The 14313-nt window shown below is 35.4% G+C and overlaps 1 protein-coding gene across 7 annotated transcripts in view; it reads left to right on the top strand.

Moving 5' to 3' along the window:
* LOC106884255 (zinc finger protein 385B) overlaps window positions 1-13269 on the top strand; it is a 34214-nt gene extending 20945 nt beyond the window's left edge. For 5 of the 7 annotated variants that reach the window (XM_052967602.1, XM_052967601.1, XM_052967599.1 and 2 more), the window contains 6 exons: window positions 1451-1554; window positions 5313-5405; window positions 6580-6730; window positions 7647-7739; window positions 8623-8727; window positions 11648-13269. In XM_052967602.1, coding sequence (XP_052823562.1) covers window positions 1451-1554; window positions 5313-5405; window positions 6580-6730; window positions 7647-7739; window positions 8623-8714 — 533 coding nt within the window. In that variant the 3' untranslated portion in view covers window positions 8715-8727; window positions 11648-13269. Of the gene's footprint in view, window positions 1-1450; window positions 1555-5312; window positions 5406-6579; window positions 6731-7646; window positions 7740-8622; window positions 8728-9807 lie in introns of all 7 variants that reach the window. The other 2 variants (XM_052967600.1, XM_052967603.1) reach the window with 2 other exon arrangements.
* The last annotated feature ends 1044 nt before the right edge of the window (window positions 13270-14313 follow it).

The following is a 14313-nucleotide window of genomic DNA, read 5'->3' as shown; positions in this document are numbered from 1 at the left end:
CCTCACGCTTAGAGGGACTAAATAAGTCAAAAACTACCAAAAAATAAGCAACATATTTACCGAAAGCAAGGAAATGCAGCTTTCAATATGTTTTTTGGTAGTTTTTGACTTATTTAGTCCCTCTAAGCGTGAGGCATTACTATATAGTTAATGCCCTTATATAAATTATATATATATATATATATTATATAACAGAAGCATGAGCAGGCAATCACCAGGTATTGGATCAATTTATAACATATTGAAGAGATCATCATTATGACCAAACCATTTCTGAGCCAATTCCAGTTTAGGGATCAGAAAGTTGAGTTTGTGGGAAAGCAGTTATGAATTCTTCTTTGCAAAAATAATCTATCTTCCCCGAGAGATGGTTTAAAATTTATCTTTAACTTTATGGAGAAAAAAAAATACCTTGTTATAAAATCTGCTCTGTTTAATGTTTATAGTATGAGACAGTTAGGGGCTGCTGGTTGGACGCTGACGATTTGGCACAGCTGACTGGACAGTCTGCCTGTTTTGGCAAGCAAGCAGCACATGCTGGCTTTAGAGGCAAATAAACACTTGCATGGGCATAACTAGTGAAAGTGGGACAGGCATTGCATACGTAAAACTTTAGTTGTTCACACGCATAAACATAGGAAGGTGGGGAGAGAGTGAGAAGGATAGTAAAGCATTTGATATCAAATAAGTTGAATCAGTGATGGCAAATAGGTGCCAAAACTGCTGTGCCAGAATGTCCCATGTATATATATATATATATATATATATGGGTGGCACATAAAAGACACCATTTCGAGCGTGGCCGTTTTCGTGCAGGTGACACTTAAAAGCACCCACTACACTCTCTGAGTGGTTGGCGTTAGGAAGGGCATCGAGCTGTAGAAACTCTGCCTAATTAGATTGGAGCCTGGTGTTGCCATCCGGTTGCACCAGTCCTCAGTCAAATCGTCCAACCCATGCTAGCATGGAAAGCGGACGTTAAACGATGATGATGATGATGATGATGATGATATATATATATATATATATATATGCTTACTGTTCGTATAAAATGGACACAGAGGGAGCACTTGGCTGATGATGATAAATGGCAGGAGTTTGTACCATTAGTACAAATGAAAGACAAGGCTGCTGAAAGTGACATCAAAGGGTTGTTTTTTTTTTTTGTCCTTTCCACAGACTCATAGTTTCAGTATACAAGTTCTGTGTGTGTTTGTGTTTATTTTCTCTTTTCTGATGAACTTGTGTTTGTAAATGCTGCAATTTATCGGTTTTGTGTATGTAATCATTCAGTCGACTGCCAAGTTCCATGTTCCTGTGTTTGGAGAGGATTTTCTCTTGGTGATTGCATTGAAACCAGACCAGATTATATATTACAATTAAAGGTAATGGTTGTTTGAAATGACATGCTGTATGGATGGCTGTAATAGCTGTTATTTTTCTTGCTCAGGTAGAGGATTTCGTGGCAAAGATGAGGAAGAAATGGACCCCATTACACAGGCTGTAGTCAACAATGCTTTGGGTAAATTAGCAACCAAGCGGAAAGCAACCCCAGTAAGTTAATCTAAGTTTTATATTACTCCTATAGTTGGTAATAGGTTTGCTCATTGAAATGGTTGTGGTATCTAGCTGCAAAAGAGATTAACCATAACCCCCAGGTTTCATGCCCAATCCACCACCTTCCTAGCTTACCAACCCAATTGCGTTTTCTTATGTAAACCATGTTGTTGTCTTTGTGATAACATGAACTTTCAGGAGGTAAAATATTTAGTATGTCTTGGTGTTGGTTTTTATTTTTGCCATGTAAAAGTGCTTGTGCCAGTGGCACATTAAAAGCACCCAGCACACACTGTTAAATGGTTGGCGTCAGGAAGGGCATCCAGCCGTAGAAACCGAGTCAGATCTGACTGGAATCTGATGCAGCTCTCTGACTTGCCAGCTCTGGCCAAACTCTCCAACCCATGCCAGCATGGGAAACAGATGTTAAAAGATGATGTATCTTATTTTGTTAATGGAGCAGGCATGGCTATGTGGTTTAAGAAGTTTGTTTCCTTATCACATGGTTTTGGGTTCAGTCCCATTGATTGGCACCTTGGAAAGGGAATTCTATTGAAGCCCTGAATCACAATGCCTTACAAGTGGACTTGGTAGGTGGGAGCTGTGTAGAAGCCCTGTTGTCTATAGATGTACTTATTGTGTGTGTGAGTGAGTTCATGATGTTTCCCCTTGCATTCACTGATTTGTAATCAATGGTATTCCAATGGCAAAAGCCCCTCCGCAACAGCATGCCTGGGCTTCTTGACATGTTTTGGCTCATTCAGACAGTCATTTGTTTCCAGTTCTCCACATATAAACCTGTGTGTTTGATAGACTGGGACATTATTGCTCTCCTGCTTGGAAACGGGAAGGGCATCTTGCTGTGGAAGGCTCTACTCTCATGTCTGACTCATGAGAATACGGAACAAGTAGTTGTTGCAAAAACAAAACCCATGACAGTTAATTTTTAATAATAATAATAATAATAATAATAATAATAAATACCAGTTTGAATGGAGAAGTGACTGCAGCAAACTGCATGATGGATTATAGATGGGATGCATTTGTGAGTTACTTGGTAGCCTCACTAGGATCAGGGGTTACGTAAAAGGTATCCAGTACACTGGGAAGTGGTTGGAGTTAAGAAACCATGACAAAGCAGACATCTGGGTGGTTGGCTCCTATTAAACCGTCCAACCCATGCCAGCATGGGACTACAACAACAACAACAACAATGATAGTAAGGAGGCATTCTATTCTTCAAACAAAATGGGAGCTAGAATTCTAAAAATGTTACTATCCAGTTGAGGGCACATGGAATATAACTAAAAGAATAACTGTCAGGAGGTGTGATATAGTCTGTTAGAACATCGTGTCTGAATCTTCTACAAGATATTGGGACAAGGCCCACAATTCAGGGGAGAGGGATAGTCAATTACATTAACACCAGTTCACAACTGGTACTTATTTTATCAACCCCAGAAGGATGAAAGGCCAAGTTGTCCTTGGTGGAACTTGAAATGCCACCAAGCATTTTGCCTGGTACAGTAATGTTTCTGCTATCTCACCGCCTTCTCTAAGATATTGATTGTTGTAAGACGGTGTGCTGGAAATAACAGGAAAAATATACAAATGGTTTCCAGGAGGAGTTCTATAGAAACAGTTTAGTGTCTCAATGTGTATTCTGCAAGAATAGATATACGGAATGGGCTGCCTATGAGAAAAGTATGAAGTAATTATTTATACTTGCATGAGTGGGACAGAATTGCTGAAGCAGATTTCTCTACAGGTTGGGTGACCTTTCTGTTACCAACTGTGACCTGTTTCCAAACAGGATAATATTTCCCATGGCCAAACATGTTTTTTTATGGAAGACTGATAATGAAGACCTCACTTGTATAATGATCATGATGCTCATTTACAGTCATCGCATGATGCCTAGACAAGAGCATGCACACATACAACAGGCTTCTTTCAGTTTCCATCAACCAGATTCACTCACAAGGCTTTGGTTGGGCCAGGGCTATAGTGGAAGACACTTGCCCAAAGAGTTGTGCAGTGGTCCTGAACCCAAGACCACATGGTTGGGAAGCAAGTTTCTTAACCACAAGTCCACACCTGAACCTATAAATCATTGTATTTATTTTTAAAATACTTTTTTACCAAATAGAATTTTTTTGTTGTTGTTTGTAATTTAAAGATAAGGAGAGTGTCACTTTCTGTTTAATTAGTGAATCTTTTCCTCGTTATGAATGGATTTTTATACCCATGTCTACAATCTTTTACATCTGCTGCTTTCGCTGGTGACATGAGTTGTCTGGACCGTTTGTTATTAGGTACCAGTGCCTGGGGGGGGGGGGGTCTTCTACTGCTGGGCCTACCAAGACTTTTTCAGTGGATTTGGTTGACAGAAACTAAAAGAAGCCTATCGTGTGTTGCCTTCTCTTGGTGTCACATGATTGTCATATTCTATGAAAACATATTTGGCCATGGGGAAATGTTACCTTACTTGGCAAACGGTAAGAGTTGGTGACAGGAAGAGCATCTGGCCGTAGAAAGTTTGTCTCAGTAAGCTCTGACTCCTGCAAGCATAGAAAAGTGGATGTTAAAACAATGATAATGACGACTACTCTAAGACAATGATTAAAAATGGCAAGTATGGATGAGTGAAATACATACGAATATGATCATAGATTGCAGGGGTTCAGGTGTAATAGATAATAGGAAAGGTGGAATTGATGGATGACACACAGAAATGGCCCTGGAGAGAATGAGTGATGACTGGCAGTACAGAAAGGGTGGAGTGAGGGTATCGGCTACAGACGGTTCCACCTCATCTCTTACATTGGGTCAGTGATGAGAGAGACAGGGATATGATTATTTTAATTTGTAGCTTTCTTCATTTTTAAAAAAAAAATTCTGTTGTACTATCTTTACTATTGTAATATACCTTTCTTATATGCCCCCAAGCTAAAATGAAAATCTATTGATGTGCACAACTAGTCTGATACCATATTAATTTTTGTCTGTGCGGTCTTCCATAACTCTTTTGGTGGATAGGTTATTTTTCCATAACCAGCACTATTTCCACCGAGATGTCCGCAACGACTTTCCCGTTTGTCACCAAATTCATTTATATTCAAAACACAACTGCTTAGGCATTGCTCAGCATATACTTTATGTATAGCTGCCAAATGGATGCAATATTATGCTTGTTGTTATTACCATTAGCATTATTACATAAGTTTTACTAAATGTGTAATATGTATATGCATATATATATATATATATATATATATATCAGACTGGAGCCTGGTGTTGCCATCCGGTTTCACCAGTCCTCAGTCAAATCGTCCAACCCATGCTAGCATGGAAAGCGGACATTAAACGATGATGATGATATATATATATATAATAGACAATTGTTTGTGTGTGCATACATGTATTTGTACACAATTATTTTTCAAAATAGACAAGAAATGCATCTTCACACAAAAGGGAGTGTACACACATGCACATACATGTACATGTGTACACGTGGGTGTGTTTGTGTGTGTTTATTGAAGATGATCCAGTTGTGATTTTTTCCTTCTTGTTGGTGACTACGTTATCCCAATGTGTGCCTAAGATGGTAGGGTGAAATTTGGCTGCTATTTCTAGCAGGTTGGCCAACAATATTATATATATATATATAATATATATATGTTGCTGTCGCTCGCCATGGCTGTATTGTGACAATTGTAAACAAATATCTTTTTCTTTCTCTCTGTGGACAGAAAAAATGGATCTACGTGGCCGGTTTCAGATTTCGCAGAAGGAAAAAGAAAAAGTCAAATGTTAACAATTCTGACAATACAACGACAGCTCAGGTGTGTTGGCGAAAAAAAGGTCTACCTTGCACCACACACAGCATATAATATTATATACATAATATATATATATTTTACATATATATATATATTATAAATATAATATATTAATATATATATTATGTATTTTATATATTACATATAAAATATGTATTATATGTCATATATGATATATATATATATATTATATATATATATATATATGGTATATGTATTATATGATATATATGTGATGTTATATATGATATGTATTATATACCAGTACATGCACTAAAAACTATACCTCCTTATACAAAACTAAGCATTACTGTCATTCGTGCTATCTTTATGATGGAGTGTTCATGTTTGTGTGGAAAATGAAGGAAAAGGTTGTTTTTGGAAATTAGCCTTAATTCTTAGATATTTTAGAATTTAATGGAAACGTGAAATGCAGGATATTCTATTTAGAGACAGTATTAATGACTAGATAGTATATAATGAGTAGGAATAACGAAAAATAATGCATAAAATTTGGAAATGGACTTTGATAATATATTGTTGTTGTAGATTAAACTTAGATTTTTGGCATTCATAAATTATCAGAGGTTTATTTTAATACTGTCGTTTAAAAAAACCAACTTGATATTGTGGTTCCCTCAATTGTAGAAGACTGACAAGCCATGTGCAGTAATTTTGGCAATGTCTTAGTGGATTAAGTAATGCTTAATCTAATGAGCTACCTGAGACATGTCACTGATTTCATAAAGTATGAAATAAAGTGTTTCTTAAAATTTTTTTTTTTTTTAATAACATTTATAGAAGTTCTGTCCAAATAGCCTTTATTTATTAAAGGTTCATTAAGTGTGCAAGAGATAAGAGGAGTGAGTTAGAATATGCAACTGTTTCATTTTATAAGGATAAATAGAATTAAAATAGAAAATGTGTGTGAAATTTTGTGAATCAGGTCGAAAAGAGTTTACAAAATGTAATTGCGTAGCATGTCTTCTTCCATTTCCTGATAGAGGTTTAGCTAATTAGTTCTGTAATTTCTGTGATTTCTTTTCTTCTCTTTCCTTATGTTGGTGTGAATTGGACCAAAGAGAGAAGTGTAGGCCTGGCAGTTTTTGAGTTGTGAAAGAAAAGGTGGTAAAAACTGTTAGAATGCTGGATTTATGGGTTGTGGTGTCTCTTGCAGGTAACTTGCAGCCATTGTAACCGGACCTTTAACTCAGAAGCTCAAGCTGCTCAGCATTATAATGGATTGCGGCATGCAAAGAAAGTAAAGATGGTGGAGAATACAAAGAATATGGAGACAGATGAGGATTCTCCTGATAGAGACACTAATGGTGAGCGGAAACAGCTTTCAGAATGCCATCGGCCATGTTTTTGTCCCTGCAGTTTTTTTTTGTTTTGATAAATGTCATCTTTTTTTAACGTTAATGTACTTTGTCTATTCTTAAAATAATTGTAGGAACATTAGAGTAAACGATTCTACTGTTTGAAATTAAGATAATAATAATAATAAATCATGGAGTTCAATTTTGATTAAGTCAGGGAAATACGGATCTCTCAAGATTATTTGCCTTTCATTTGTTAATCATCAAAATTTAGTGAAGTACGTATGAATGGAAGGAAGGAAGGGCGGCCTTAACAGCTGTGTGTGTGTGTGTGTGCAAGTGGAATGCTGTGTAAGACAACTTATGCAGAAGTGCTACAGGAAAGAAGCTCTTCCGTGTATTTATGAAGTTCCCAAGTTTAAAATAATGTTACTCTATTTGATGGCATAGACGATGCATGGGCCTTTTTTTTTTTTTTTTTTGATGTACCCCAATTTATGCAGCAAATATTCATTGGGTGAAAAGGTTTTAGCACATTAAAAGTTTATAATAGAGGTCATGGAGAGATTGAGGTGGGGGTGGGGTGTCATAAATGTCATCAAATCTAGTAATTAAAATGGAACTGTTTAATTTTAATTGGCAAATTGTAACTTGAATATAATTTAAGTCACAGTTCTGATTTTTCATATTGCCAAATACATAGAATCTAGTAACATGGTTAAAACCTATTCAAAATCCTGACCCTATTTTCTCATGACATATTCATCCTCAATTATTCCCTTTTAATCATTTAGTAAAGCCATATGGTTCTGCTATGAAAAATAGGTTTGTTTTTAATTTTAAGTATCCTCCCTATTTCATTAACATAAACAAAACATTTCACTTTTCTGTGTTTATAATCATTTGACTTTTTTTTTCCCCCCAGGAGAAGATTTAGGGAAAAAATTAGGTTTGTTTTTCTGTAGCTTATGTAACATTTCTGTGAACTCTATGCAACAGTTGGAAGCTCATAAGAGTGGTAAGTAGAACCAATACATTTTCTAACAACCCTCCCCCATTTTTAATCAGAGCTGTACTCACTAATTACTGTATTTACCCATAAGTTGTACACCTCTCTGTTGATAGTTTCAACTTTACCCCCAAATGTGTCCCATCCAAGTGTTTTTCTGTCAAAATCAAGTATGAGATGGTAGGGCTTATCGACAAGTAAATCTGACAATCACTTTGTGGAGACAAAGTATTTTGAAAGATTATCTTTAATAATTCATACATTGTATTCAGAGTATAATTTTCTTCATGACTTTGAAATTTCAAGCTGTTAGCCTTCAGTGGGAAGTGGAGTGCTGCAAAAGGCCAATGAAGGTTACCTCCTGGAAACCTCAGAGTCACTGTCACTCCTCTTATTATCAAGGTGTAACGGATTATGTACTCCATACAAAAGGATTGAATAATTCTTCAGTTTAATGTTAAATTGTTTTTATTATAACAACATAAAAATGAATATTAATTTTTTTTATCTTAGAGTTACAGGCATTGCCTTGTTGCTCTCACCATGCTGTGAACTTGTACTTAGCTTGTTGGAAATTTGTAACCATTTTGCTATTGTTCACCACCAATTAAAATTTAATAAATTAAGCCAGACTGTTGGCATCAGTTTCTGCTTTGGTGGACTGTGAATTGCAGTCCCTGGCTTCACCAGGCATTAAAATATAGTATCCTGCCTTAAATCTAAGGCAAGTAACTACAGTTTGTTAAAATATCTCACTTGTATTTTCATCAGGGACTTAAGATAGATCATCTTAGCAAAAGGGAAATGTTTCCCCTTTTACGTTTCCCCCTGTTTCTTTTTTTTTTTTTTTTCTTCTCTTAGTTTTTTATCCTGATTTTTCATTTTCTTACAGGCAATAAGCATGGAAATAAAATGCAGAAATTAGATGGCAAATGTCTTGATGACAAAGATGGAGACTCTCTAGAGTGCAAAGATGATGACTAACACTTGAGTTCTGGTAATGTCTGTTTCATTAAAAAGTTCCTCTATTTTGTTTGTCTGCAGATGATAATGTATTAGAAATACTTTCTAACTCTTTTGATGCCAGTCTGCATAAAGCTGCCTTTGGTTCAAGGATACAAGACCATCTCTTTTAAAGCACAGTGGGACACCCATCTACGAATGGTCCTCTGAATGAACAAATTGAATAATGAATGCTTTTTTTTCCAATCGATAAATAAAACTTGCAGAATGAACTGAAATTCGATCAATGAAGCTACAAGCAGGCTGTGCACATGTATAACTCACTGGGGGAGCATATTTAAATGGTATGCTAAAGGAACAAGTTGTATAGCAAGCAGTTTTCTGAAGAAAATTATATTCAGCCAACAGGCATTTGAGCAACAAACTGCAAGTCAACTATGCACACCTCTGAGTGACTGGGAGAATGTGTATAAACGGTTAAAGTTCATGTATACATTTCATGTAGCTTGCAAATTTTCATAGTTTATATAGGAAATAATAATATTTCTCTTTATTTTTTGATAAAAAAAAAAACATACCTCTTGATGGACAGAAGACAAGGAAAAAAAAACATGCGTGTGTATATATATATATTTATGTATTTATTGCTATAGATGATTGGACAAACAATAGATCATTTCAGGCTGTTATGTGGAGGCTGGGTATGGCTTAGAACGAATTCTCCTTACATGTATCTCAAATATTTATGCAATAAACAATTGGGTTAATGGACAAGACTCCAGAATGGGTTATGTTTGTATATAGTGACCACCACCACCACCACTGTGCTCATGTTTAAATTTAAGCTTCCAAAATAATTTACAGGTTGTTGTGATTGGCAAAGAAGTTGTTACTGTCATTTTTCTTGTCATATTGGTCCAACTTAAATTCTTAGGGCATCCAGCTGTAAAAATCCTGCCAAAACAGTCCCAGAAGCCTGGTTCAGGCTTCTTCCTGGCCAGCTCTTGTCAAACTGTCCCACCCATGCCAGCAGGGAAGGCAGACTTTAAACGATAATGATGAGAATTTTGTCTGCAATTTCTTTCAAATTTATACTTTCTTTTACTTGTTTCAGTCATTGGATTGTGGCCATTCTGGGACATTGCCTTGAAGGGTTTTCAGTCTACAAATTGTCCTCACAATTTGTATTTTTATTAAAGCCAGGTATCTTTTGCTGAACTGCAAAGTCATGGGTATGTAAACAAACTAACACTTTGTCATGGGGCAACAGGCACAGGCGGCGAGCTAGCAGAAACGTTAGCACACCGGGTGAAATGCTTAGCGGTATTTCAAAGAATTGAAAATATACAAAAGATAATTGCTGTTTCTCTGTTTATATGAAATGGGAAGATTTACCAGCATTATTACAGCGAACTGTAGCAAATTGCTCGATTGGTGGTAGTGTGTAGATCAACTGTTCAGCTATGGAGGGAGTGTTTTATGATCCTGATGCTTTATTTTCATGTGATTCATCATCATCATCATAAATCCAATTCTCCATGCTTGCATGACTCATATGGCAGATTCTCTATGGTTGGATGTCTTTCCTGTTGTCACTCTTCATGTTTCCAAGCCAGACATGCTTTACAGGGACAACTGGAAATGAACAAAATCGCTTATATGACAGGGGCGCTTGTTTACACTTGTCTCATTATGTCAATACAAAGGTCAACACACACACACATATTTCTGTCTGCGAAATCCATTCATAAGGCTTTGGTCAGCGTTGGGGCTGTAGTAGAAGAGTTACTCAAGGTGCCACACAGTGGAAATGAACTTGAAACCATTTGGTTGGGAACAAGCTACTCAACCACACGGCCTTATATGTATATTATAGATTATATACATGGTGGGCTTCTTACAGTTTCTGTTTACCAAATCCACCCATAAGATTTGGTCATCCCAGGGCTTTAGTAGAAGACAATTTGCATAAGGTGCCATGCAGTGAGACTGAACTCAAGACCACATGGTTGAGAAGCAAGCTGCTTAACCACCCAGCCAACCTATGCGTCTGTCTGTTCATATCAGTTTTTCTTTTGTTTGTTTCCCTGCGGTTGATGAGTCTTTGGTTTGACTTTCAGCATTTTGAAAATTCTTATTAACTCGTTGAATGAAAAGCTGAAAGTGGAATCAAACTGTTTTAGTTAATTAAATTAATTAATGGAGTTGTATCAACGTCAGTATGTAAGCAAGTATGTCTGTTCCAAGTCTTGTAGTCTGGAACCTACTGTTTCCACCAATTTCTCTATTTTATGAATTTTCCTTAAAAGCACCTCAATATGTCTGCTGTTGTAATTTTGATAAAAGCAAGATTAATACTTTGTACTTTCATTTTGTATAATATCATTGGTTTTAGTGTTCACATCTCCTTGCTTGCATGGGTTGGACAGGTTTTCTGTGACTGGATGCCTTTCCTGTCACTAACTCTGACTTGTTTCCAAGTGAAAGAATATTCACCCATGGCCAAACATGTTTTCATACAAGATCAGAAATGCACATCACTTGTATAACCGGTTGTCCGTTTCGTTTTACCAAATCTACTCACATGGCATTGGTTGACTCAGGGTTATAGAAGACATGCAATGGGACTGAACCCAGAACATGTGATTGGGAAGAAAACTTTTTAATTCTTAACCACACAGCCACACCTGTGTTTCCATGCACACGTGTGCACCTACAATTTTTTATTTGAAAATATCGGTACAATTTCATCTTGGTCTCAATGAGTAAACTTTCATTGTATTTCTTCAAATTAGCAAAATGATTTAATCCTGATGTTTTCTGCATAAAATGGAGTTAGTTCTGAAAATGTCTTTAAAATGTTTACACTTAGCAGAATGTAGCTAGACTAATGTGACTCATTTGTATCAAATTTAAACTGCCTTTTTTAATGAAATTTCTTTCTCTTCTTCCAGCCTGGTTTCATATGCCTCATGTTGGCACATTGGAGATGGGTACTGTCTTCATCTATTAATGCTACTATTTCTACTGTTAACCACCAACAACAACAACACTACATATTCAGAGCAGCTTACTTACTGTCTACCAATTTAGTTATTGTCATTTTATTAAAAAAAAAAAAAAAGAACCAAAATACTGGACACTCTTCCATTTATTTTTCCTTTGAATTTTTAACAAGTTTTTAAAATTTTTTTTTTTCTACCCTTCCCTTTTTTGGTTTTTAATTTTTCTTTTGTGTGTCTAGCTTCACACTGTCCCCTTTTAGGGTTGGCTATTTACAGAAAGGACTGAATCTGACAAAGACAATGAGTCGAAACCTTTTAACCTCCCACTTGTAACTCATTCTTCACAGTTTAGAGAACAAACCCTCTAACTTTTTATATGTTGCCATTTACTGTAACAACAACAACAATAGCAAACACAGCTCACACTCACACTTACACACACACACTCTTCATACCCACATGTTATATAGCCAAACTCATTTTAATTTTTATGAATTATTTTGTTTCCCTACATCCATATTTTGTACATTAAGTCTTCTTTTTTTTTGTCTTATGATGCCAGTGATTCACATGTAAGTAAATGTTGTTTTGCTGTTGTCTTTAAAAAAAAAAAGAATTTCTCTGAAGTTTAATTTTAGTTCCATTTGTTTAGTGTGTATGTTTGTGTGTGTGTGTGTTTATGAACAATTTAACTTAGTAGCCCCTTGTGAAGAATTGTTCATTCTACAAAAGATTTTTTGAGTTAGGTTTTAGTGGATCAGGATAATCCTAAAAATGAAATAAACCGTCTCTCTCTTCCACCGGAATAAGATGAATTTATATATATATATATCTATATTGATTGCATCTATTCATAAGAAAATGTTAATTCTACCAACTGAAATCTTTGATCATAACACAGTAAAATTTTGTTATTTTTATTTCAAGAACTGATTTCACAGATTTTATTCATTTGAGCTGAAATGAAATTATTTTTGATCTTCTACTTCTATTCACTACTCTGATCTAACCCTGAATGTACCAATAGCTGTGTGCGTGTGTATGTATGTTAGTGTACCACTTAACACTAATATTGAAATAGCAAACACTTCTCCCATTATTCCATATAATTTGAAATTATCTTTTAGTTTCTTCAGTTTCATGTTTATAAGTAATTTAACAGGGTATCTTTTATTCCATTTTCTTTGTTTCCTCCCTTTTGTATCAAAATATTTATGTCTCAGTATTCCACCAAGAACAAATTTTCATCAAGTTGTGTTTCTACTGATACATTTGTAGTATTTAAAAATTATCTTCATTTAGTTTTTCTCCTTACAGAATCACCTGGCTAACATTAGACAGTATAATGCATTTAATGGTAAACCTCTCTCCCCTACTAAAGTATAAAATATAAGGCAACAATTCTTATGCTTAATGTTAGATTGGGGGTTGTTTGTTTTCCTATACTTAACAAGTTTTCTTCTGCTCTTCACGTTTTCTACTCTGATAATTTTATTGTATTCTCAGTTAATAATTAAGCTCTTTAGCCAACGTAACCTGTTGTTTAGGTGATCTTGTTAGCATCATACCTTGACATCATCATCATTATTATTATTATTATAGTCTATCTGTGACTCTGGGAATTGCTGTGTGTGTAAAACAGGTTTGACAAACATGCCTTCACACACTGCAATTTTAGTTTATCTTTTTATTATTCCAGACATATCACAGCAATTGCGATGTTCGAATGCAAATAGACGGGGTGGATGTCCTTCCTGCTACTCATGAGCAAATCCTGAAGTAGTTTTATTAAATACACATCATAGCCATTAATTTTTAATTTTTTTTTTCTCTTCAATGGTGTTAACATTTAAATTTGTTGCTAACATAATTGAAGTTAATTTTCTACTCATCTTTGAATGTAAAAACTTAGGCAATGGTAGCTTTTATGTTCTGATATAAATAGCTTAAAATAAATTGTGCATATTCTGCCCAATTTATGTGTAAATGTGTACATTGAAGAATATTCCTACTGCATACAGAGTTGCCATTCAGTAAGGGCATAGAAGGACAGTACATTGCATTTCAGGTTGCTGTGCAAATGGAATTTGTCTGTTTCTGATTACTATTTTATCAAAATTTAGTGTGTTATAAGTAATTAGGTGGTGTTGTAGAAGATGGTCAACTCTGCTAACTTCCATCCTTGTTTTCGTTGTTAATTCTATCCACATTTTCTGAGAGAGAATCTGACTGAACCCCTCCTTTTTTTTTAAATTTAATTTCTTTTAAATGAGAAACATTTAATTTCTAACTTACATCAGTTCTCTCTCTCTCTCTCTCTCTCTCCCCTCCTTTAAAATTCCTAAGCTTCAATCATTTTTATACAAATCCCAGTTTAGATACAAAAAAACCTCCAATCTCCTGATTCAAATGGCCTTCATAGTCTTTCTTTCCTTGATAATGTCTACATTGTGGTAATTTAATCCAGTCATTTGGGCTTTCTTTGTAATGGAATGCAGCCAGCATTTCCATTAACTGTTTCCATTTTATGCTTGTACAATTGCTAGCCTTTCTTTGCATTAAATTCTTATAATCCACATATATCGTCAAACTCAAATAGCTTCTTCTCCCCCCCC

This window comes from Octopus bimaculoides, chromosome 4 (genome assembly GCF_001194135.2).
Source record: "Octopus bimaculoides isolate UCB-OBI-ISO-001 chromosome 4, ASM119413v2, whole genome shotgun sequence".
Lineage (NCBI taxonomy): Eukaryota > Metazoa > Mollusca > Cephalopoda > Octopoda > Octopodidae > Octopus > Octopus bimaculoides.
This window is presented reverse-complemented; position numbering and strand designations above follow the sequence as displayed.